The sequence below is a fragment of the Aplidium turbinatum genome, chromosome 8 (genome assembly GCF_918807975.1).
Source record: "Aplidium turbinatum chromosome 8, kaAplTurb1.1, whole genome shotgun sequence".
NCBI lineage: Eukaryota > Metazoa > Chordata > Ascidiacea > Aplousobranchia > Polyclinidae > Aplidium > Aplidium turbinatum.
The window spans coordinates 29,058,033-29,079,575 of record NC_137479.1 but is presented as its reverse complement, the minus strand read 5'-3'; the positions used below and the strand labels follow the sequence as shown (position 1 = coordinate 29,079,575).

The 21,543-nt window shown below is 39.8% G+C and overlaps 1 protein-coding gene across 1 annotated transcript in view; it reads left to right on the top strand.

Annotated features, from left to right (window-relative positions):
* The window catches only part of LOC145776243 (uncharacterized), a 29,024-nt gene extending 9,235 nt beyond the window's left edge, over window positions 1-19,789 (top strand). The window contains exons 7-26 of the mRNA XM_082587644.1: window positions 2,406-2,595; window positions 2,958-3,132; window positions 3,765-3,893; window positions 7,154-7,291; window positions 8,552-8,639; window positions 9,105-9,133; window positions 9,337-9,609; window positions 10,123-10,165; window positions 10,723-10,827; window positions 11,519-12,191; window positions 12,788-12,902; window positions 13,312-13,437; window positions 13,562-13,636; window positions 13,711-13,756; window positions 13,940-14,000; window positions 14,809-14,906; window positions 15,286-15,372; window positions 15,772-15,874; window positions 16,157-16,294; window positions 17,307-19,789. Coding sequence (XP_082443770.1) covers window positions 2,406-2,595; window positions 2,958-3,132; window positions 3,765-3,893; window positions 7,154-7,291; window positions 8,552-8,639; window positions 9,105-9,133; window positions 9,337-9,609; window positions 10,123-10,165; window positions 10,723-10,827; window positions 11,519-12,191; window positions 12,788-12,902; window positions 13,312-13,437; window positions 13,562-13,636; window positions 13,711-13,756; window positions 13,940-14,000; window positions 14,809-14,906; window positions 15,286-15,372; window positions 15,772-15,874; window positions 16,157-16,294; window positions 17,307-17,385 — 2,771 coding nt within the window. The 3' untranslated portion in view covers window positions 17,386-19,789. The remainder of the gene's footprint in view (window positions 1-2,405; window positions 2,596-2,957; window positions 3,133-3,764; window positions 3,894-7,153; window positions 7,292-8,551; window positions 8,640-9,104; window positions 9,134-9,336; window positions 9,610-10,122; window positions 10,166-10,722; window positions 10,828-11,518; window positions 12,192-12,787; window positions 12,903-13,311; window positions 13,438-13,561; window positions 13,637-13,710; window positions 13,757-13,939; window positions 14,001-14,808; window positions 14,907-15,285; window positions 15,373-15,771; window positions 15,875-16,156; window positions 16,295-17,306) is intronic.
* Window positions 19,790-21,543: the final 1,754 nt, after the last annotated feature.

Here is a 21,543-nt window from a genome sequence, read left to right as displayed (position 1 = left end):
AGCACCATGTCTCACTTCCGTACAGCATTGCAGATCTCACACAACTAGTATAAATTCTTCCTCTCATTTTCAACGGAAATCTTCTACCACATAACAACTCTCGACACTCTCTAAATTTCACCCAACCAAACCTTACTCTTGCAGTCACTGCCGCTTCACAACCACCACTGGCATTCAGTCTATCTCCTAGATAGCAAAAGGCATTTACTGATTCAACTTCGTCATTCAGCTTTTCAACAGGACCAATCATTCCTTTCTCAATCTTCTTGCATCTTTCACATTCAAAACCATCTCCAGATCTGCATGTCACTTTCTTCATCTTTGCACATCTTCCATGCACCCATTTCTTGCATTTCGTACATGTAACAGAATTTGCCATCACTCTTCTTCCGCAGACGCCACATGGGTCAATTTTGCTCATTGTGATTTCCCCTTCCGTTCCGCTTATTACGACCTTTGTCTTTTTGATGTTCACACGCATACCTTAACATTCAAACGATTCCTTCCACTTCTCAAATTTCCCTCTCAGACCTTCCATTGTGTCACTCAATAAAACCAAATCATCGGCGTACAGTATTTCCATTAATGAATCTTCTCTTACACATTCGGTAATTACATCAATCACAATGGCAAAGATTAGAGGAGAGAGGACAAAACCCTGGTGTACACCCACCTTCACCGAAAACTCGTCTGAGAGGGCAGATCCAACGCAAACTCTCGTCCTTGCACCGTCGTAAAGACCCATTACGGCTTGCACGAGAGCTTCTGGCATTACTTTTTTTCTCATTGCCCATGCCGTCACTCTTCTTGGAACTCTATTAAACGCCTTTTCCATGTCCACGAAACACATGTACAAGTTCTTACCCTTGTCTCGATATTCCTCTTGCAACCTTCTCAAAATAAAAATAGCATCTGTCGTTCCCTTCCCAGGCATAAATCCACACTGCATCTCGTCCAGCTTCACCACAGATCTTATTCTATTCTCCAACACCCTTTCCACTACCTTCATTGCATGCTCCAACAGTTTTATTCCCCTATATGACCCACAATCCATTACATCACCCTTTCCCTTGAAGATGGGTATCACCACGCTCGTCTTCCATTCATTTTGCATTCCTTTACCATCTAACACACGTTGGCTGATTTCCTGCATTGCTTTCAATCCTGTCTCTCCACTTGCGCGTATCATTTCCACAGTGACTTCAGGTAGTCCAGGAGCCTTCCTCGATTTCATTTTCTTCATTGCTTGCGTCACCTCCTCTCGAATAACTCTCTTTAATGGACCTGCTACCACGTCGGCTTCCACATTTTGATTCCAATCGTTTTCCTCGTTCATTATCATCTCCATATGTTCTTTCCAAATTCTTCCACGATCTTTCTCACTGAAACCAAGTTTTCCATCCCTTCCTCTAATACATCGTCCACCATCTACATCTTTCCCATCCCGCTTCATAACCTTCATAAACTTATATACTTCGTTAGGACTGTTTTTTAATTTGGTCAATTCCTGCTCAGCTTCTTTCTTCATAGCTTTTGCAACTATTTTCTTTGCCCGATTTTTCAATTGCTTGTACTTGAGCTTAGTTTCTTCTGATCTATTTCTGCACCAAGCCTTGTATGCGACTTTTTTCTCCCCAATTGCTTCCCTCACCTCTTCATTCCACCACCACGTATCTCCTCGATCCATCCTGCCTTTTGTTTTCCCACAAACTTCATCGCAAGCTTGCAGAACTCCATTCTTCAAGGATCCCCATACATCCCCATACTGGTGTTTAGAGGAAAGGTTAAATTGAACGTTGTCGCAATACGAATGTGTTAACATTTCTTTTTGCAATAGCTTTCCCAAACTAATAAAATACTTAGAAAAAGGTATATCTTATTAGCCTCTGCATCAGCGTAAGGTATATTACCGAATGCCACATCAGCGGCCGCTCGTTGTGTTAAGACCAGAGTTCACGTTCTAGCTCTTCCGCATCACTGGTAGCAAATATGAGTGATGGTTTGCGTCTTTCTGTCCGGACAGAAAATCATATTGTCTTCACTGCTCGAAGTACCACGTCTCACATTTATGCGGCTTCGAAAAAGACTGAAGCTAAAAACTTTCATTTTTTACACCTTAGTTTTACCATGTTGGAACTGTAGCACGATTGCAGTGCAGGAAAATTGATAACTGTACTTACATTTGCACACCATGCTGAAGTACTCTTTTACCTATCATAGCATTGGTATAATTAAAATAAGATTGTCTTCACTTACAAGCCTTTATGTTATAAAAAAGCAAACTACTTAGCTTCTCGAATTTCAGGTAGTAGTTTTGTACGATGCTTTCACACCTGAAACTCGTTATCAGCCAGTGTTTAAATATATTTCCGTAGTTGTAAACTATGTTTCATCATGAATTACAGATGAAATTTTGCAAAGTTCAGAGTTGTTCAAAGAAACCAACACCATTGAAGAAGGCAGTAACTACGTTATTTCAACGTCATTTCTCACAAGAGCAATGTTGAGCCAAAGGCAATCAGTGTTATACCTGCCTCATCCCATGCTGGCCAAGCGTGGGCTGTGGCTCAGAGATGCGGTCGAATACTACATACAGTGAGTCGTTTTGCTGGATTAACTACTCGAGCAGTGGGGACGTTAATCCTTTTTTCCGAATGCCTGTTTTGGTACTCAACACACGATTGCTTCATCATCATCATAATCCATCGTCGGTTTGCTTATAAACTACAATTTAAGAAACTTTTGATTTAAAGAAAAAAATAATGCATGGCTTTCCAACGATTTTGAACTACGGAGAAAGGTTCGATATAACGAAGACGACTAGTTTGGAAAGGAGTGTGACAGCAAATTACATAACAGAAATCTCCCGCACATCGCCTCAGAGAATGGAGTTTCTTTTAAATTCGGTCTTTAATCGTCACAGCATGCACTTCATGCGATGCTTTGCTTGTTTTCAGGCGAAAGTTCGAGCAAAACCTGTATGCGCGATTGGGCGACGACGAGCTGCCTGACTACAGCAACAAATCAATTGTTCTTGTGAAGTCGCGCGCCCAGGATTACCCCACAATTATGAGATGTCGATTTGTTCTATCTGACAACGATGAAAAATCGAAAGGAAAGAAGTCTTTGCGAGTAAGGATTCAGTAGTTAGATGAAGCCGCATTATCTAAAATTGTGAAGATTTTGGTTTTCATAGTTTACATAAATCAGTAGGAATTGGTCACTTAGCAGCAACTTGACTTCTGATATGCGTGGCAGTGAGTCAAGTATATCTTTGGAAGTTTAAAACTTGTTTTAACTTTGTCGATCCACTAATGAATTAAAAGACAGAAAGATGGGATTCCAGTTTTAAATATTTTCAATGACGAACCTTTGTACCTACCGTCGTCAGATATCGATGGGCATCATAGCCAATGCGGCGTTGGATGAATTCGCGTTTCTGGTGTCTTGCAGTGTCCCAGAGTGTGCTCGGGAGCCTAGTGGATTTATTGTGTTAAATAATAGTTATCTGCACCTACTATAAATCTGCACCTACCGGTTATGTATGTTGTGGTGAACCGGTTATGACATTGACTTCAGTGCATATGTCCATCCCAGGCAGCAAAATCCCTCACTTTTACATTGAATCAACGTCCGCAGACGTTGAATCAATGTAAAAGTGACGGATTTTGCTGTTTAGGATGTGACTAGTCGACTTCCCCCTATTTTATTAGCTCATTCTAGTTACTTCAGCGTGTTTTGACATTAATCCGTCAATCTTGCAGTCTGACAAAGCAATGGGTGAAGTTTCCATCTACCCTGTTGATTATTATGATCTACCAGTTAAGACGTTGTCCCTCAGCAAGGTCCACTTCTTCAAACTCGACTCCTATTTGGAGAAAGTTCCACTGTTGGTGAGTTGAGTGTATTTATATACAAAATAAACCATGACCGATCTCTTCCTTATACTAGTGGTTTCCGAACTATTGGTCACACAGGGATGATCCTAATTTGCCAAAATAGGAACGAAGAATGGTAGAGTGCTGAAATTTTTTATCCAGGTCTGTTTGTTGGGTCGCGAGATGTTCCTCAAACTCAAATTTGGGTCACACTTGAACATTGGGCGGTGGGATGGCGCAGCAGATAAGGCGCTCGCTTTCCAATCACGCAATCCTGGTTCGACTCCCGGCTTAAGCTGGTTGTTGACAAACACCGCTCACCTCTACCTAGGGTGTAATAAATTGGGTGGGCGTAGTTGCTGAAGTAAAGGCGGCCGAGAGAAAGGAACTGGCCACCCTACTCTCGTTAGTGCCGAAGGCTTCTCGTTCCTCGATGCTTGGATCATTCAAGTATGGGACTTACCTTGAATATTATGAACAAGTCTGGGAACCACTATCCCATACATTAAGGATCACACGTATGTGTCAGTTTTTCGAAGTCGCTATATGAATATTTGTTCTGGAAGTTCTTCGTCAAGCGCGCACACCGAGGGTCGAACCGCCGTTGCTTGATTTTGGTTATTGACTTGTGTTCTGTTGCTCATGGTCGATCGAAATTCTACCACTTTTTGTTATTAAATTCTATCTTCCATATTGTTGTTATTAATGTATCCTGAACAGAAAGATAATACCAGTTGCAGCATACGACAACGGACGGGGAAGATGACAAAGTGTAAGAAGGAAGGAAAGGCGGCCGAAAGAAAGGAACTGGCCACCCTACTCTCGTTAGTGCCGAAGGCTTAGTATAGGGTCATTCCATTATATTTCAGGTCATGAAAAAACCAATACTCTTGGAAATGTTTCATACTTTGGCAGTTAGTTCACAATCATTAACTGAGCACACCAAAAAAAAAAAATTTTGAAATTGACCAAGTGGTTTAGAAGTTGTGGGGGTTTGAAATTCACCACTCGGCCGGGGCATCGTGCCCCCCAAAAATTCAAATTTTGCTAATATCTCCTAATTTATAGCTAAAAAAACAACCAAAATATGTAGAATACCATTTTTGGGGGCAAGGAATCTGAATTTCCAGTCAAAATTGGTGAAAAGATATCATTTATAGATGAAAACAACGTTTCAAAAATTTTGGGGGGGATAACTTTGGGGGGTGCTTTGGCCATGTAGCCATGGCCAAACTCAAATTTTTTTTCCTGAAATTATTTACCTGTTCATGTTATGTCTTTATGATGAGTTATTTTAGTTGTTCCATGTGTTTTTTGAGAGGGACTGCAGTTTCAAACTGATACCCAGTTTGGCAAAATTCCAATTTATTTGACATGAAGTTTTGGCATTTTTGAAACAGCAAATTGCAATGTCTGTCATCTGACAGTGATTTGTTTCAATCCATATGATCAAAAAAGTTAAAAGTATTATTAAATCCCATAGGTACAGTTTAGAAATTATTGAGTGAGCATCAAGTTATAAAAAATACACCAAATTGCACATCAGTCTAGTTAAAAAGTGTTTCAAGTTTGTTCAGTTCTGAGCTAAAAGTGTAACTTTTACCATTGGATGTAGAAGGTGGAGTTAGTTTCAAAAGTGCAGAAGTGGGTGGCATCCAGCATATATGGTCTTTTCCAAACCAAACTGTTTAACAACTTCTTTCCTGCTGAATAATAAAAACATCATAGCCAGGCAGTTTTCTACTTCAATGAAAAGTTAGTTCAGAAATGATAAGGGTGCATGTGCTGGTTTGATAAGAAACGGTAGCAAAATCTTGATCAGACTAGCTGTGTGATATCAGCTGAATAATAAAACATTGGTAGTTTGACACATAAAACAATTATTCAAGAAATGGACCATAATATGGCTGAACCCTGCAAATATTGTGACAAAGCATCAGTTATGTTTCAATTATTTTCATTTTTTTGATATGTATGGGTTGATATTTTCTAAGTTGAATATTTTGGTTTATGCAAAACTTACATCAATCAAATTTCGTGAAAATATTATACTTAATTGTTTTGTTTGAAAAAGAAATTTTTTTTGCGATCTTTTTCTCAACGCTCCGAAATATTCCCCCAAACTTAGCGTATCAAAAATAAATTAAGAAAAACTTTAAACCTAAATAACTAAATTATCATTTGAAATGTTCATCTTGGCATATTTTTAATTGCAATTTAAATGAATTCCTTGGATCTTAAATTGGTAAAATGCATGTTTTCAGTGCGAAAATCGTTCAAGGTAAAGAGTTATTGTCAAAAAATCAAGGCGCAAAATGAAAAAAATGGCTGTGCTCAGCTTCAAAAATCCTACTAGTGGCCGAAAATTCAAAGTGCTCTATCTCAGCCCCAATTAAGATACTTCAAAAATTTTTTTTGCTATTATCATTTTTTAGTATGTATGTACAAAATATGTCAAAATACGCAAAATTTGTGACTAGTGGTTACAAAATTTGAAAAAATCTGATGATTATAAATGGAATGCCCCACTGTACAATGTTAAAAAGGCATTTAGAATTTGCAAAATTTTATAAAGAATTTTGACCACCAGTCCAGGCAAGGAACAATATGGAACAACAAAATTGGAGTGTGTTTATCAAAATATAAGTCCAATTAACATCACCCCCCAAAAAAATGTTTTTTTTTTCTTCGGCTACATGGGCAAATTTTTCCCCAAAATATATACCTCAAAAAATATTTATAATCAAATTACTCCAAAACTACATGTTTTATATTCTGTTTGCAAATTTGGATTCCTCATCCCCCAAAATGGTATTCTACATATTTTCATCAACTTCCTAGCTTCAGTATAACAGATATTGGGGCATTTTTACTCTTTGGAGCTGAAATACTGCCACCATGCGGTTAAAATTGAAAATAGTGTAACTTTAAAACCCCTTGTCCAATTTTGAAAATTTTTTTTTGTTGAGCTCAGTGGGTTGCCATCTCTCACATATGTCAAAATCAACCAAATCGGAGAGGGTGGGTGGCATTTCCTCTAATTTTGACCTGAAATATAATGGAATGACCCTATAATGAGAACCTTATCTTCTCATTCCCCGATGCTTGGATCAAGTATGGGACTCACCTTACCTTACAGCATGCGACAACGGACGGAGAAGATGACAAAGCCCTGTTGGTATTGAAACGTGCATAAGCAGTTGTTGTGTGAAAAGGTTCTGTAGCTAAACCGGCCACAAACACTCAATGTTCTTGCTTTTCTTATCTGTTTGCAGCTTGTCAAAGGTGGCTTTCACGAGGTGGAGAATTCCAAAGGCACTACTGTATTTCCAGATATGTCACCAATTGGGCGCAAGAAAATCCAAAAAGTTTTGGAAACAGGAAAGGAACTGTCCGTGCAGTTCAGGAAATTGGTACTTTTTGTTTGTTTAGGTTATTTTTGTCGTTTTGTTTAAAATCGTAGTAACACTTGTGTTCTACTTTGATATAATCGAACATTCAAGAAAACAACATAACAGGAAGAAGTGACACGGAGTAGTTTTTATCGTATTGAGAGTTATTTCAGGTAAAGTAGTTGAAAATTAGATCAGATCGAACCAAATCCTCTTTTAACGTCATACTCTCAGTTATGTAGCCAAGCTATGATGTATTGAAACAAAGTTTGAAAAGCGTGTAATTTAAAGATGTTTTTGGGGTGAAATGTGCAATAGGGTGGCTCGTTTTTGAACTTTTTTTTTTAATTCTCTCGGAGTAGTGGGGAAATGGTGCCAATGAGTGAGAAAACGCTTATGATAAAATTTGAGATTTGTAAAAAATTGTCTTCAGCCTCCTCATGGGGCCCAAAAATCGAAAAATGGGGTCAAAAACGCAATTTTTTTTTTAAATATTTTTAGTTTGGGTAGATACAATATTGTTTAGATATATATATCTAATTAGCCTAAGAAAAACAATTGGCGTCATTTGAACTATTCCTTCAGCTTCTGAAAATTTTCATTTGCTGAAATTTTCACATTTTTGTTTGTGGTTACATAACTACAAACTTCGTCAGTGACGTAAATTCAAATAAAAGGACGTCACTTTTTCCTACCAAATTAACCCAATTTCATTAAAAAATGACGCAACAGCTCAGGGCACGTCTATAAAGAGAAATACAATAACGTTTTATAGCTGGCAAAATGTCTAACGCAATTATGTATCATGTAACCACAAACAAAAGTGCGAAATTTTCAGCAAAATGGATATTTTCAGAAGCTGTGAGGAAGCTGAAGGAATAGTTCAAATGACGCCAATTTTTTTTCTTAGGCTAATTAGATATATCTAAACAATATTGTATCTACCCAAACTAAAAATATTTAAAAAAAAATTGCGTTTTTGACCCCATTTTTCGGTTTTTGGGCCCCATGAGGAGGCTGAAGACAATTTTTTACAAATCTCAAATTTTGTCATGAGCGTTTTCTCACTCATTGGCACCATTTCCCCACTACCCCGAGAGAATTTAAAAAAAAAAGTTCAAAAACGAGCCACCCTAATGTGCAATGATGGCAATTGTTGTTTCTGTGGTAATGGTAAGTTCTGTGTGAATGTAATATGGTAAGTATTGGTTCGGTGGTTTCTATGATAGTAAGGTGTTTCTGTAGTCAAATGCACAATGATGGTTGATTGTTTGTTTCCAGGTAGCCACCTCCAACGCAGACGTATTCGTGATGTGGTCAGTGAACGCTTTTGTGGACGGCTCCTCTCTTGCACAACTGTTGGTGGAAGGTACTCACTGCATAAGCCGTTGTGCGTCAGGTTGCATGATAGGTTGCAGACATTTAAAGGAGCTTCACAAATGTAGATCCAAACGACCTGTTTTATCCAGATGCTGCGGGTTCGCCGTGGTACCCTGTGGTAGTAGCGGTTTGTCACTAACTTCCAGAATACAGTTCCCTAGTCATGTGCTATGACGAATTGTGAAGTAAATAACAGTCCTGCTGCTAAAAGCGAAACTCAGTCTATTGCATAAATGAAGGTCTGCCATCATAAGCCCGCCTTAGTGGTTCATGGCGACTTCAGTTACGTTTTGGCTTTCAGTTCGAAGATGAACTTTTGTCGGTCAGCAAAATGCCTTTCTTCGTTTGCGGGACACAAATGGTTTTATTTCGCGCCGGCTTTCTTTACTGGATGTGTTTGAGGCTTCCAGTTTAATTTTCAACTCGTTTTTTACTATTTCATTCTTGTTTTCAGGAGAAGAAACGGAAATGGAAAAACCCAAGGTGAGTAAAATGTTTTGGAAACAAACTCTTAATATATCTAACTCTAAATAGGGTTATTTTTGTGAATGACTGAGATACTTGCGTTTTTGTCAGAGCATTGCTAATTAGAAAATTACGTTAAAAAAGAACGTTACTTTTCAATAAACAAGCCCTGCAAAGCAATGTGATCCACAACTTCTTGACCTCACAATTGCTGTTTTCAGTCTCAACTGTGCAAAGATATTCGCCTTCAAAGTGGGACCAGTGTCCCAGTCATTCGGGAGATCGTTGGTGAATCTGCGGCCAAGCCTGTTGAGGAAGTGGCCAAGCAAACGGCCAAAGAGCCGACCCCACCAACTGCCTTTGTTGCAGAGCTGACTAATGCAAGTCTGCAGAAAAATGAACCAGAAAAGTCGAATATTTCTGTGGAGAAATCCCCGGAAGTAATAGCAGATGTTTGCATTTCGAAGGAATCTGCTGAATCCGCCGCAGAATATGTACGTACCTAACCAGCAAACAAAATTGGTTTCGTTTTACATTGATTCAACGTCTGCAGACGTAACGCAAGAATCAATGTAAAAAAAATTCAACTTTGTTAGAAGCGGACCATCTGCTCACCATCAAATCTTTTGTTGAAAATGTGCCCTGTGATTAGGAGAGTAGAATTTCAATGTCTCCAACCGCAAGATTGTTGTTTTTACCCAAGTCAAACGTTTGACAACGTTGAAATTGCAACCAATTCTTGATGTTGGTTATACATTTTTTATGGTTGACGTCACAGACCGACATCCTGGAATGCAACGAGAGTACAACAATCGCAATAAAACTTTTTGATGCCGTAGCTTGGATCTAAATCCAGAATTGTGTGAAGGCAAAACACAGTGGCTTTAAACCACCCCTAATCTTTGCATGGCAAGAGTTTGTTTGCGGAGAAGTGCTCCAAACCAACCGAGAAACGCTTCTTACGTCACAGGTAACATTCTAAAGCTTGTTATATTTTGTTTCCACAGGACTGCTTGGAGGTGAACGACCACTACTCAATTGATGGCAACGGTAAGTAGGATACGTACATACGTAGCTGTGTCACACATGTAAAGTATGCAACGAGATAGTCATTGACTTATATACGTTACAACTTAGACAGCAAAGCTACCGTTTTTTAAATTGATTCAACGTCTGTAGACTGGCTTTGCTGTCATTGAAATTTGGCCTATTTTTTTGCAAGGTATTACTACACTTACAATCCCACTGCTATCAAACGTTACTTTAAAAAGTGCAATACTAGAACATTTATCGCGAGACTAGCTGCCTTGAAAAGGCGCATCGAGCATTGACTTATCAAGGCCACCGCCAGTAAATGTCACTTTTTGTCATTATTCCAACGTCTTGCGACGTTGAAAGTGTTTTGCCTTCTTCTGGGCAAGCCACGTGGCGCAAAAACAGGAAAACATCCAGGCCACAGCCACAGGCTTGGTCGTCTGATGGCAATATATCCCGTCCAAACGCCTTCTAACGTTTTTCTAAATTTAAAATCGAACTATTTACGTCGTTGGACATTAAATGTCTGTAAACATTTCACTGTTTTCCTATTTCATCGCAATCTTGTGCAGATCCAACCAACGTGTTGAAGGCCGAGAGCACGACCTCCTCCTTCGTTGAAGAAACGCTGCCTGTCGATAGCATGGAATGTTTGAAACTGTTGGTTTTGAAACCGGGTAGGAAATATTATATCTAACAAAAAATAAATAAAATTTAGTATCTACATTTTGGGCTCTTTAGTTGGACCATGCACAGGCGTTCAAACCATTTTGCTCGTAAATATTATTTCGTTAGTAGAATTTAACAGCTAAAAGGGATTTGGTTTCTTTCTCAGCCAACAAAACCCGCTCTTTTTACTTGTGTAGACGTTGAGTCAATGTGAAAAGAACAGGCATTGCTGTCTTAGTTGTACTCTGGGAATGGAGAGTCTTTATTTAGGCGCACCAGCGTAGACAAGGCTGCACGGCACCCAGCGTGGTTATTACTGGCTCTATCTTTGCTAAGTTCATCCTTTTGAGATACTAAGCGCAACTAAAGATTTCGTAGTTGTAGAAGATTTGGCCTGTACTTTTGCTTTACACTCGCAAAGATTTGAAGTCTGTCTAGACTGGGATTGCAAAATATGGTTCAGCAAAAGTCCATCTTACTGTTATTGATTTTTACGTGTTGTTTGATAAAACTCTTCAACCGACAGAAATATTTTTGCTACAAAGAAGAATCATATATTACGTTACTTCCAGCATGCAACCAAATCTTCACTCGTTTGTCCTTGTTTCAGCAAGAAAATGTAATATTACGTTTTGGATATACTTTTAGTAACAATACATTTGCACGCTTTTATTTTCAATTTTGTAATATTTTGTTCAGATCAACCCCCAGAGCCGCAACTTGCCCCCAACTTTCTGCGATCGGACTCATCAAGCGCCCTATCTTCTAAAAGTGCAAAATCCGATGGAATTCTTCTGGATTCAAAGAAGATGTTGCAAGAACACGGCAGTGTTGGCATGCCAAGCCTAGCAACCGTACGATCCGATGGTCCACGAAGCGGGAGCAGATCTAGAGAGCCAGCTCCTCCTTCAACTCCTCAGGATCTCGCTTTCGCTGAGTCATGGTTGAAAGATACGGAACCCCAACCGACAGTGACTCAGCAGCAGAATGCTTTCAACAATGTGACTCAATCGCTGTCGATGAAAATCCAGAGACTTAACCAGCAAGCTGCGTCATTCCCCACAACAAGAGAACTCTCCAACCAGAGCCCTGTAGTGTCCCATCCCCCCGACTACAGTCAGGCAACCCCTTCCGGGCCCCATCCCCCTGACTACAGTCAGGCAACCCCTTCCGGGCCCCATCCCCCCGATTATAGTCAGACAACCCCTCCCGGGCCCCAGTCCCACATGATGCCGATGCAACAGCGGTTACCCAACAGCATGGCGATGGTCCAACCACCGAATGCATTGGATGACCCTTCAAAGCGCTCCCTCTCTTATCTAGCTCTAGTCGTGTACGGGGAACAGTCCCAAGAATTTCAAAACTCTGTTTGGTATGTATCTCATCTACCATAGTGTCTACTGTCGCTGTTGATTTCGTCGTGGGGATACTGTTTAACTTTTATGGGGATACTGTTGATTTCGTCGTGGGGATACTGTATAATCGTATTGAAACTTCATATCCGAGACAGCAAAATTCACCAGTTTTACATTGATTCAGTGGTCTGTAGACGTTGAATCAACGTAAAAATGATGGAATTTGCTGTCTAGGATGTACCATTGTACCTTAAAGTGTTGCTGTTTCTCGGTGAGAGTCGAACCCACGTCCTTTTGAACGTCGTACAGACGCACTTATCTATCGCTGTGACACCATTGTACTCTGGTGCTAAACGAAGGTTGTTCACATCGGCTCGCGATGAACCGCGTTTGCAAAAGGCGCAAACGACGATGAAGAAGATTTGTGCCGATGTGTCTTTCGTGCCATTGCGTTTGTAAAAGGCCTCAAAGATCTGATAGTTGAGTTTATGCATGGAAAACTAGACATGCATGGCATGAATTAGTTTAAGTGCTTTAAATCGCTCAAAGTGCATGCTTGCGGTGCAACATTCTTCTTGTCTACTGCGTCATGCGCATCTGCTTCTGATTCTAGCATGGATGAGCCGAGTCCACAGATCAAACGAGCATTGTACGATCAAATCCAAAGCCAGCAGAGTGTTTGGAGGTTGGTGCCCAGAGATCTGCTTCTTCGACTCATGGATGTTGAGGTAGCTTGCTTGTTGTCCTGTTGGTAGTCCTGGCTAGAGATGTATGTGGAACAATGCAGCTTGTTTTGTTTGAAACGCCGGAGCAAATTTCGTTTCTGGTCTTCAGTTTCTTTTTGTACACGTTTGCTCGTCGCACATTTCACTTTTTTAGTGTAATTCGTCTGCTTGTCCATACGATTGCGCTGATGCTGTCTGATGAAGCGTTGAAAGCAACGCATATCTATGATGGATACAGTGCTGTATGAACACACATTTCTATAAATCAGTAACGCTGTGGTTTTGTTATCGATACTTTTGTCAACTCAATAGCTAATTCAGGAATTCTTGCTTTTATTGAAACGCTTTTTGCTTCCATGAAAGAGTTAAGCTTTCCTAAAGTAGATATTGATTGTCTTCCTACGTTGAACAGATGAAACGATTTCCACATTTGATCGAAGAGTTTCGTCGCTTTGGTGTTCCAATGAACATCTACAAACTACCCTTTGCATTGGGCCCGCAGTTGTACGGCTATGTTGAAAGATATCCGGAATTGAAGGTAGTTAAAGCTAGGTTACTTAATCCTTAGATGAAAGTTATGATCTTTATTGAATATTGGTGGCATAGCAATGTGGTCAGCAACCATTTTTTACTTTCATTTGATTCATTTAATTTTCCAACAGACAATTATGAAAACAATCAACTACGAGCCAGTGAACCAATCCCCGGCCAGTTCCCAACCACAGCAAGTATTCAACGTGAGTTTGGTAGCAAATTCTTGTTTGTCTACTAACTCAACATCAAAGGATGACCAATTATTTTCTGCTTACAGAGCCGCCTTCCTGCAATGGAATCTGGAACAGCCATGCCGGTTGACGGTAATAAAGTTGTCTTGTAATAGTGAGAAACAAACTGGACTGTTGAGTCATGAAATGTTTTGATTAAAGTGATAGTTTGACATATTTGCAGTCGACTTGGGGTTAACCTAATCCTGGTAAAAATATTCATTAGCAGAGAGCTGTCCACCGAAGGTAATCAAACATGAAAACATTTATTTGTAGATCGAGGAGATGCATTTCCAGCGGACACGGATAGGAACATGGCCAACATGCCGGAGAAAAAGTAATTATTGTTTTATAGTTCGAGCACCCTTTGCATAAATACTTTCAGTGCCTAGATTTATAACAAGATATCTTCAGTGGCTGACTCGATGAGACATCAGAGAATATCTAAAGTTTGTGTTGAACATTGTCGGTCTTCGTATGAGCTTCCGGAGCTGAGAGTCTATCCTTTTACCACTCCAGGTTTATGATGCTCCCAGACTACACTGGCAGGCGACAGTGAAAGGAGGGATACCATAGTTTGAGAAGGACTTTATTCGTTAGAAATTCATCTTCTAACACAGACCAGCTAATTTCAAGCATGCCATTACCCAGACAGCAAGTCAGTTTTTTTTACATTGATTCAACATATGCAGACGTTAAATCAATGTAAAAAACGACTGTTATCGATCACGCGTATGCGTTGCTCCTCAGCGCTTTACAATGCAGCCGTATAGAGGCGCAACTGAGTACATTATTACTCGAATCCATTCCATTGCTCAGTGCCAAGCAGGAATTAGATTCAGTACCATTTTGTAAAAGTCTTTGGTATGACCCGACAGGGTATCGAACCCATGCCTACCGAACCCACTAACCACTGAGTTGAAGGAAAGTGAAAAATCGCTGCACTGTTAGAGTTGGATGCACCACCAGCAGATTATTTACCGATTACAAAAATCAGCCGATTAAGCAAGTTTTTATGTAAACCGATTTTTTCCCTTGTGCATCAACCCTGGTTAGAATTGCCGATTACTGTTCCAAACATGAATTTCTTTTGGGCAATCAAACTTTCTTCCTGTTTAGTATTGTTACATTCTTTGTTGCCGCAGTTACAAAAGTCAAATGTCCAGAGGTAGCCAGGACCATGCAACAAACCTTCCCTATTCCCACTCAAAGCATGCATCTCAAACCACTTCGGAGAATGGAGGTGACGTGCATTTGTGTCTTGGTACCACGTGGTATTTATAATACACATTGATACAAAATAAAACATTGTCTCTTTGTAAAAAAAAACTATGCAAACAGTCCATAAGATATGCCATTCAAACGATTACGACCAATTAAAATCTGAACATCAACGATCGCCAAAAACTATTAAGGGGCTGGTTATTTTGATTCGAATAGAAATTGAGAAAGTGCAATATTTTTTGCAATAAATTTTATTTGAATAGAAGGTTTTTACTGACTCCCTAATGAGTTTATTAAGTGAATCGGACTTCTGAAGTTGAAAGTTTTTATACCCTGTTGTTTTCCCGCGATCAAACATTGCAACTAAAGTTTTGACACCGGCCGAACTGCTTCCACAGATATCGACTTGAAGCCGTCTGCAAACGATAGCGGGTTCGAATACCGTGGCGGCGGTGGTTCATCTAGTCAGAGCAGCAACTACCGAGGTACGTTGCCAGTTGTGCTCCATGATGCTATGTCCGGTTGTCAGGGATGAATAGAATAATTCAGCAATGAAATTGATAGATCGACAACAGTTATTGCTTATCAGTGACAATTTTAGTTCAAGCTCCGACTTTTATTAATTTGGATAATTTAAATCATCTTCCATTCCATTGCCAACCACTGTCTGTTGATCATTGCCCGTTATACGTGGAGAGTTGCTATATGTGTTTACGTTTTCTTCCATTACCCATACATCTTTTTCCGGAAGTAACCGCGGCTTCTGCAGCTCAACCCGAGCGCTGACATGTTTGGTTCGAAAGCTTGAACAATGACACGCCAACAATCGCAGAAGCCGATACCTGTGTCTGAACTTGTAACAGCTGATCATAATCTGTCAATAGATAGCGAAGACTGGGGTGCTTCTCCAGACAACGGCTGGATAGAAGATGAAGACAATGGAATGGCGCCACCAGGAGGTCGGGGAGACCCATATAGATCCAACCGGTAGGTGGCATCGTTTCCGAATCTTCGCTGTTTAAAATGTGGCGTCGTATTTGGATGTCGAGCTGTCAGCGGAGAAGGGTGACTTGCCTACATCTGACTTGAGTCGTAGAATACCGAACGATGCCAGCCATTAATTAAGTATACGCTTGATTACCTTTGAAAATTTTGTCTTATTAATGATACTGTTTACGGTTTTGTCAGTTAGTTTAGAACTGCCGCTCTTGTATTCATGAGGACGAGTTTCAAAACTAACTTTGAAAAACTGTCATTCTCCCACCACAGGACGGACAAGACATCGGGTGTTTGTTTCAACTGTAAAGAGACTGGTCATATGAGATCTGAGTGTCCGAAGAGGAGCCATCGGAACTCTCAGAGAGACCCTGGAAGAGATAGTGGGAGGAACTACAACCACCACAGCAGGTAGATGGAACTCTCTATAATAATTGGTTGTATTTTGAGCGTTCTCTGATGCTGATCTATTTCATGTATTATTCCCTGTTGCAATGCTCGTTTTGGTTAAATTGCTGTTTGTATATCCTATTTAGCACATTTTCTGTTTGGTGTTCTTGTAATTAACCCATGTTGAGTTGGCCAGGCCGCAGTTTTAACTTGTTTTAAGTTTGGAAAATAGTCGAACCCAATTCACGACACATTGACTTGATTGTCATGAAGTCTCGGCAACCAAGCACTAAACCAGCCCTTTTACATTAGTTCCACGTTTGCAGACATTAAAGCAATGTAAAAAGAAAATCATTTACTGGTTGGGCCACTACAAGTTGATTTTTGCATTGCTTCAACGTCTGATGACGCTGACGTGATGCAAAAAGACGACTTGTGAGCTTATTGATTGCACCAGGTAATTCCTCAGCCAACAAGAAGTTCCAATGGTGTTGATGTAAAAATGACACGGTTGATACTTTGCTAGAGCGAATGGGCGTAGCTGCTGCCTTACCAAGTGCCCTGACTAATATTCTTGTTTTTACGAAACTTTCATTGCTCAAATCATTGAAACAATTTTTAAACATAAAGAACAACCAGGTAAAACAAATTTTTGTTTTGCCGAAAATTTAGGTTCAGTGTAGGTCTCCAAATGCTAAATATGGTCACTATCCAACCCCCACGAATAGAAAAGTCATCGTGCTGAATTACAGTATATACCAAGATGCGCTTCATACACTGATGGGGCCTTGAGGTCGAAACATTTACGGCATGCCTGTAGTAATATAATATAATGATATTATGCTTTTCATGCTAATATTGCTATATACTAGTATACATAGACCAGACCTACTGATATACCACACGGTTATACTGCTTATTGAGAACGTTGTGTATTTAGGAACAGAATTGATTTTATTTTGCAGTTACCGCTCCTACTCATAAGACTAACGAGAATTCGCTACTGCATGGCTTAATTATGATTATTGTTCAGACGAAATGATGGCCCCCGATCGCGGACGGGGGGCAGGGGAGAGGGCTATAACGATAGCTCCTGGAACTCCGCAAGGTAGATCTGCCCCTTCGACCCATTTCAGATCAACTTATTGTTTAACGGGAAAAACCAACTGTTGTTATTTTGGAATGAATTTGAAAGTATTACATGTGCCCTAACCAAACATTTACCAAGACTACAAGCGTATGAAGCTTCCGGCCCAACTTTCGATTTCGTTCAGTAGACTAGAGAATAACCATGCGGTGACGTCATAAACAAGACATCCAATCTTCTTGTTCTCAATTATGAGCTTTGCAACCATCTTGTTACGCATTGATGCCAAATAGTTGATTAAAAGTCTTCCCAGACAGCAGATCAATCGTTTTTTACGTTGATTTGCTGTATGGGTTGTGGCTTGTACCATGTCACATTTTTTCTTGATTTCGTTTTCGTATCCATTAAACCTTCAAGCTTGCAAGCTGTGTTAGTCATTCCTTTACACGTTTTATAAACCTGTGCAAATGCTTTCTCGTGTATCCGAAAAACAGTTTTCTTTCGTGTGACTCTCGGTTTTTTGGTGCTTCTTTTTTACTGCGTCAAAACTATTAAATTTTCTACTTTTTTACTCAGCGTTGTTTTGATCGCAAACAGTCACACAAAAAACCCCACTGCAGTAGGCTGCTACGTTTGCTTTTTTTGGCTATTCTGTTTTCTAGAAGCAAACCAAGCGAACAAAATTGGTCCTTTTTACATTGATTCAACGTTTGTAGACTTTGAATCAGTGTAAAAAGAACCGATTTTTGCTAGCTTGAAAGCTGCAAAGAGTTGTCTATGGTAGATATGTGGTTGTTGCTATTATCAACCTATGGTTTGTCTTTGCATGGCTCTGCTTTTAGTTTGTCATTTCCTTTTTGCCAAAAGTCGTCCTCACTGATTTGTTTGTTCATTTTACGTTTGAAACGATATTTTGTTCCATTCTTCAGCATCTTCTGACGTCACAAAGTGATGACAGGAGTCACGTGGGTGGATGCTGTCACCCACACCTCAACCAAACAAAGCCATGTGAAAAGATTGATTTTGTTTTATGAGCCTGCTGTGAGTTTTTTTAGCCCTTCGCCCCGTCTACCACCCCTGTAACAATGCCATTGTGTTGACCTCCTTTTCGTGACTGCGATCGCACGAACAAGTTATTTCCAAGCAAATTTTATTGTTCATCCCTGAACTTTCAATGTCAACAAACCTTCACAAATGTTCCTCGTTTGAATGCTAAAATACTCAATAGATTTTTTACCTCTAGAACTGGACTCGTTTGAAATTTTCCATCCATTTGAGCAGTTGCCAAATACTCTGTCATCTTTGTCTTACCTACGTTTTACGACGGTGACGCAACCTCGATTTGTGATAATTTTGTGCTTTCGTTTCTCGTGTTTTGTTCGACCATTAAATTCGGGTAGGCACTTTAACAAGCAGATTTCTAATAAACCACGAACAAATCAGAATCTACGCTGTTCATGACGTTATCAAGGTTGGGTTTGGGAAGAATAAAGGAAAAACGCAAATTCTTGCTAAATTAAATCATCGCTTTGCCATCGGTTGACTTGGCGCGTTGGGTTAGGGCGCGGTGGCAGTCATTACATTGACGTGGGTTTGACTCCCACTTCTGCTATAGCTCTTTTTTCTTCTGTAATTACCAAACAAAGTTCAAAGTACAGTAATAATTAATTCTCTGGCTGGTTGCTGGAATAGTCACAATTGGACAGATAACGTAGCATCTCATTGGTTCGTGGTTGGATTGGACAGAAGTCCATGGATTGGATATCTGCATGTTAAAGTGCCTTCCTTAAATTCGCTTGCTTCTCGCGTCCACTATGACTGAAGATTTGAATCCACGATATCTAGCATTTCGCTTTTTGATGAACCCGCTTCGTTGCATGACGCGGGCTTTTTTTATCATGATACGTTTTAAAAAGATAATTCACCATGTTCGTCGCCTTTGACCTAATAGTATTGTTGGAGAGCGGTGATTATGACAGTATAGTTGGTTGCGTGGACGTCGGGGTTGTTGTATGGCAGCTTTAAGCTAAATGCTTCTGAAAAAAGAGAATTTGTTGCTGTCAGGAGACGCGATGTACTAAAATTTCAGATAAATTTTTTAGTGACCTGTAACCGCTTCGAATGCACCAAAAGGGATCCTCCAAGACAAAAAGGTTGAGAACCACTGTTGAGAAGGTTGAGAACCACTGTTGTATGGCATGAACTTCATTGCAGTTGTGCGCCTCACCTAGAGATCCGCGGAGTTCTGATGCTTCCTTATACAAATCCCAATGGGTTTTGACATTTTAGTGACGCGATTTCTATTCTGGTTGTTGGTGTATGCCTTTTGTCATCTGGTCATTATTTTCTTTCTAGTTAATACAGAAATTCTTTTTTAACTCAGCGCAATCATAAATTAAGAGTAACGATGAAATATTATTCAAATCAAACAAAATTCTTCACACAGGTAGTAAAAAGAAAAGAAAATTAAGAAAAACGAGATAAGGGATCTCTGCTGTGAATGTAGTAATTTGTGGTCTTTCGCAAATATCTATCCACATTTCCCTAAAGTGACTTGACTATGTTAGATGACTAGTGATTAAGTTGAAGTAACCTGCAGTTTTGGAAAGGATTGTTCTCATTGGTTGTTGTCAAGTCACAAACTGCCTCACAGCGAGAGAGCGCATCGCACAGTTGGGGTGCTGGATTTGTATCGTGAGTGACAATTAGGCCGCTATGGATCCACCAGACACACATGATTCATTCAGTCATTTTTACATGAAAGTCTGGGGACAAGAGACTTAATTTTTAAGTTAAGTTACGTTCAGTTGTTTTTATTTCTGACTATCCCAGCGAAAACAATACGCGTCAACAAAGCAAGGGTCTAGAAAAAGATAGAAGCGACAAAACGCGAACGTTATATCGAGCTTGAGACCGAAATAAATTATTAAGTTAAGAAAATTGGCACAGTTGCAACACCTTCAGAAAACTTTAAGAGAAAAGAAAAATAACAAAAAAAAGTTACAAATAAAAATAAGGTAATATTCAGGCAACAGGTTTATTAGCTTCAGCTGATAAATCCTACCACGGGCGAAGCCATTTCAAACACAACTCACCAGGCCTTGCTCGACTTGGAAAATTGTTACAATTTGACGATACGAAACAATTTCAAAAAGCAACATTATTATTTTGCGGAAGTCCAATTATACCCAGGATAGTTAGCCTATGTGTTGCAGATATCAAGCGTGCTTTGATATAAAATTACGTCGATATAACGATAATTATAAGACCCCAGCTGGCAAAATCTGCTACTTACACATTGAATCAATGTACAAAACACTGGCCCTGCCAGCCAGGATGAAAAATACGTCAGACGAACAAAGAAGGGAACGTTCAAATATTACGTAACGCCTTCGAGCGGGAGGGGGGTTTATGCAAAGCGTTACGTTAGCGTCACATCGGGGGGGTTCAAGCAAAACGTTACGTAACGCTTTCGAGTACGGAATGGTAGTTTTTTGTGCTGAATTTGTAGTGAAAAAGCGTTACATGGGAGAGGGGGATTGAAAAAAGCGTTACATGGGAGAGGGGGATTGAAAAAAGCGTTACATGGGGGAGGGGGGGTCAAAAATTCGGAAAAAAAGCGTTACGTAGTATTTGAACGTTCCCTAAAGCAAACTCCGATATTATCAACACGCATAAAATTTCTATTTTAAATAGATGGTTAGGCTACATAAAATCAAAAGCTGCAAGCCTAAATCTTAAACAGGTGTTCTGCCACGATTTACAACCATATAGGCTTCTCAGTGGCGTAGCCAGGGGGGGTTTGGGGGTTACAACCCCCCCTTTGGCACGCGTGTGACGTCACGATATTGAGAATGATGCTTTCAGTTTCTTTATACTTGAGAATGATGCTTTCAGTCTAAAAAAAAATTGCCTAATTTTAAACAAAACTGCATCAAAAGAGCGAGTTTTGCCAATACCAAACATTCCAACATCTCAGCCAGGAATTAGCAACAAGAAAACATAGAGACTTAGCTTTCTTTCCGAAAAATGCCGAAGAAAACATGATCTTATCCTTTTGCTATGCCACCGGACAGCACCATTTTACAGGAATATTCGTAACTACATTTTTGTTGAAAATGCTCTCAGAATGCACCAAATTCAAAGTAATTTTTCAAAATTTGTTTGGGGGCCCCCCAGATTC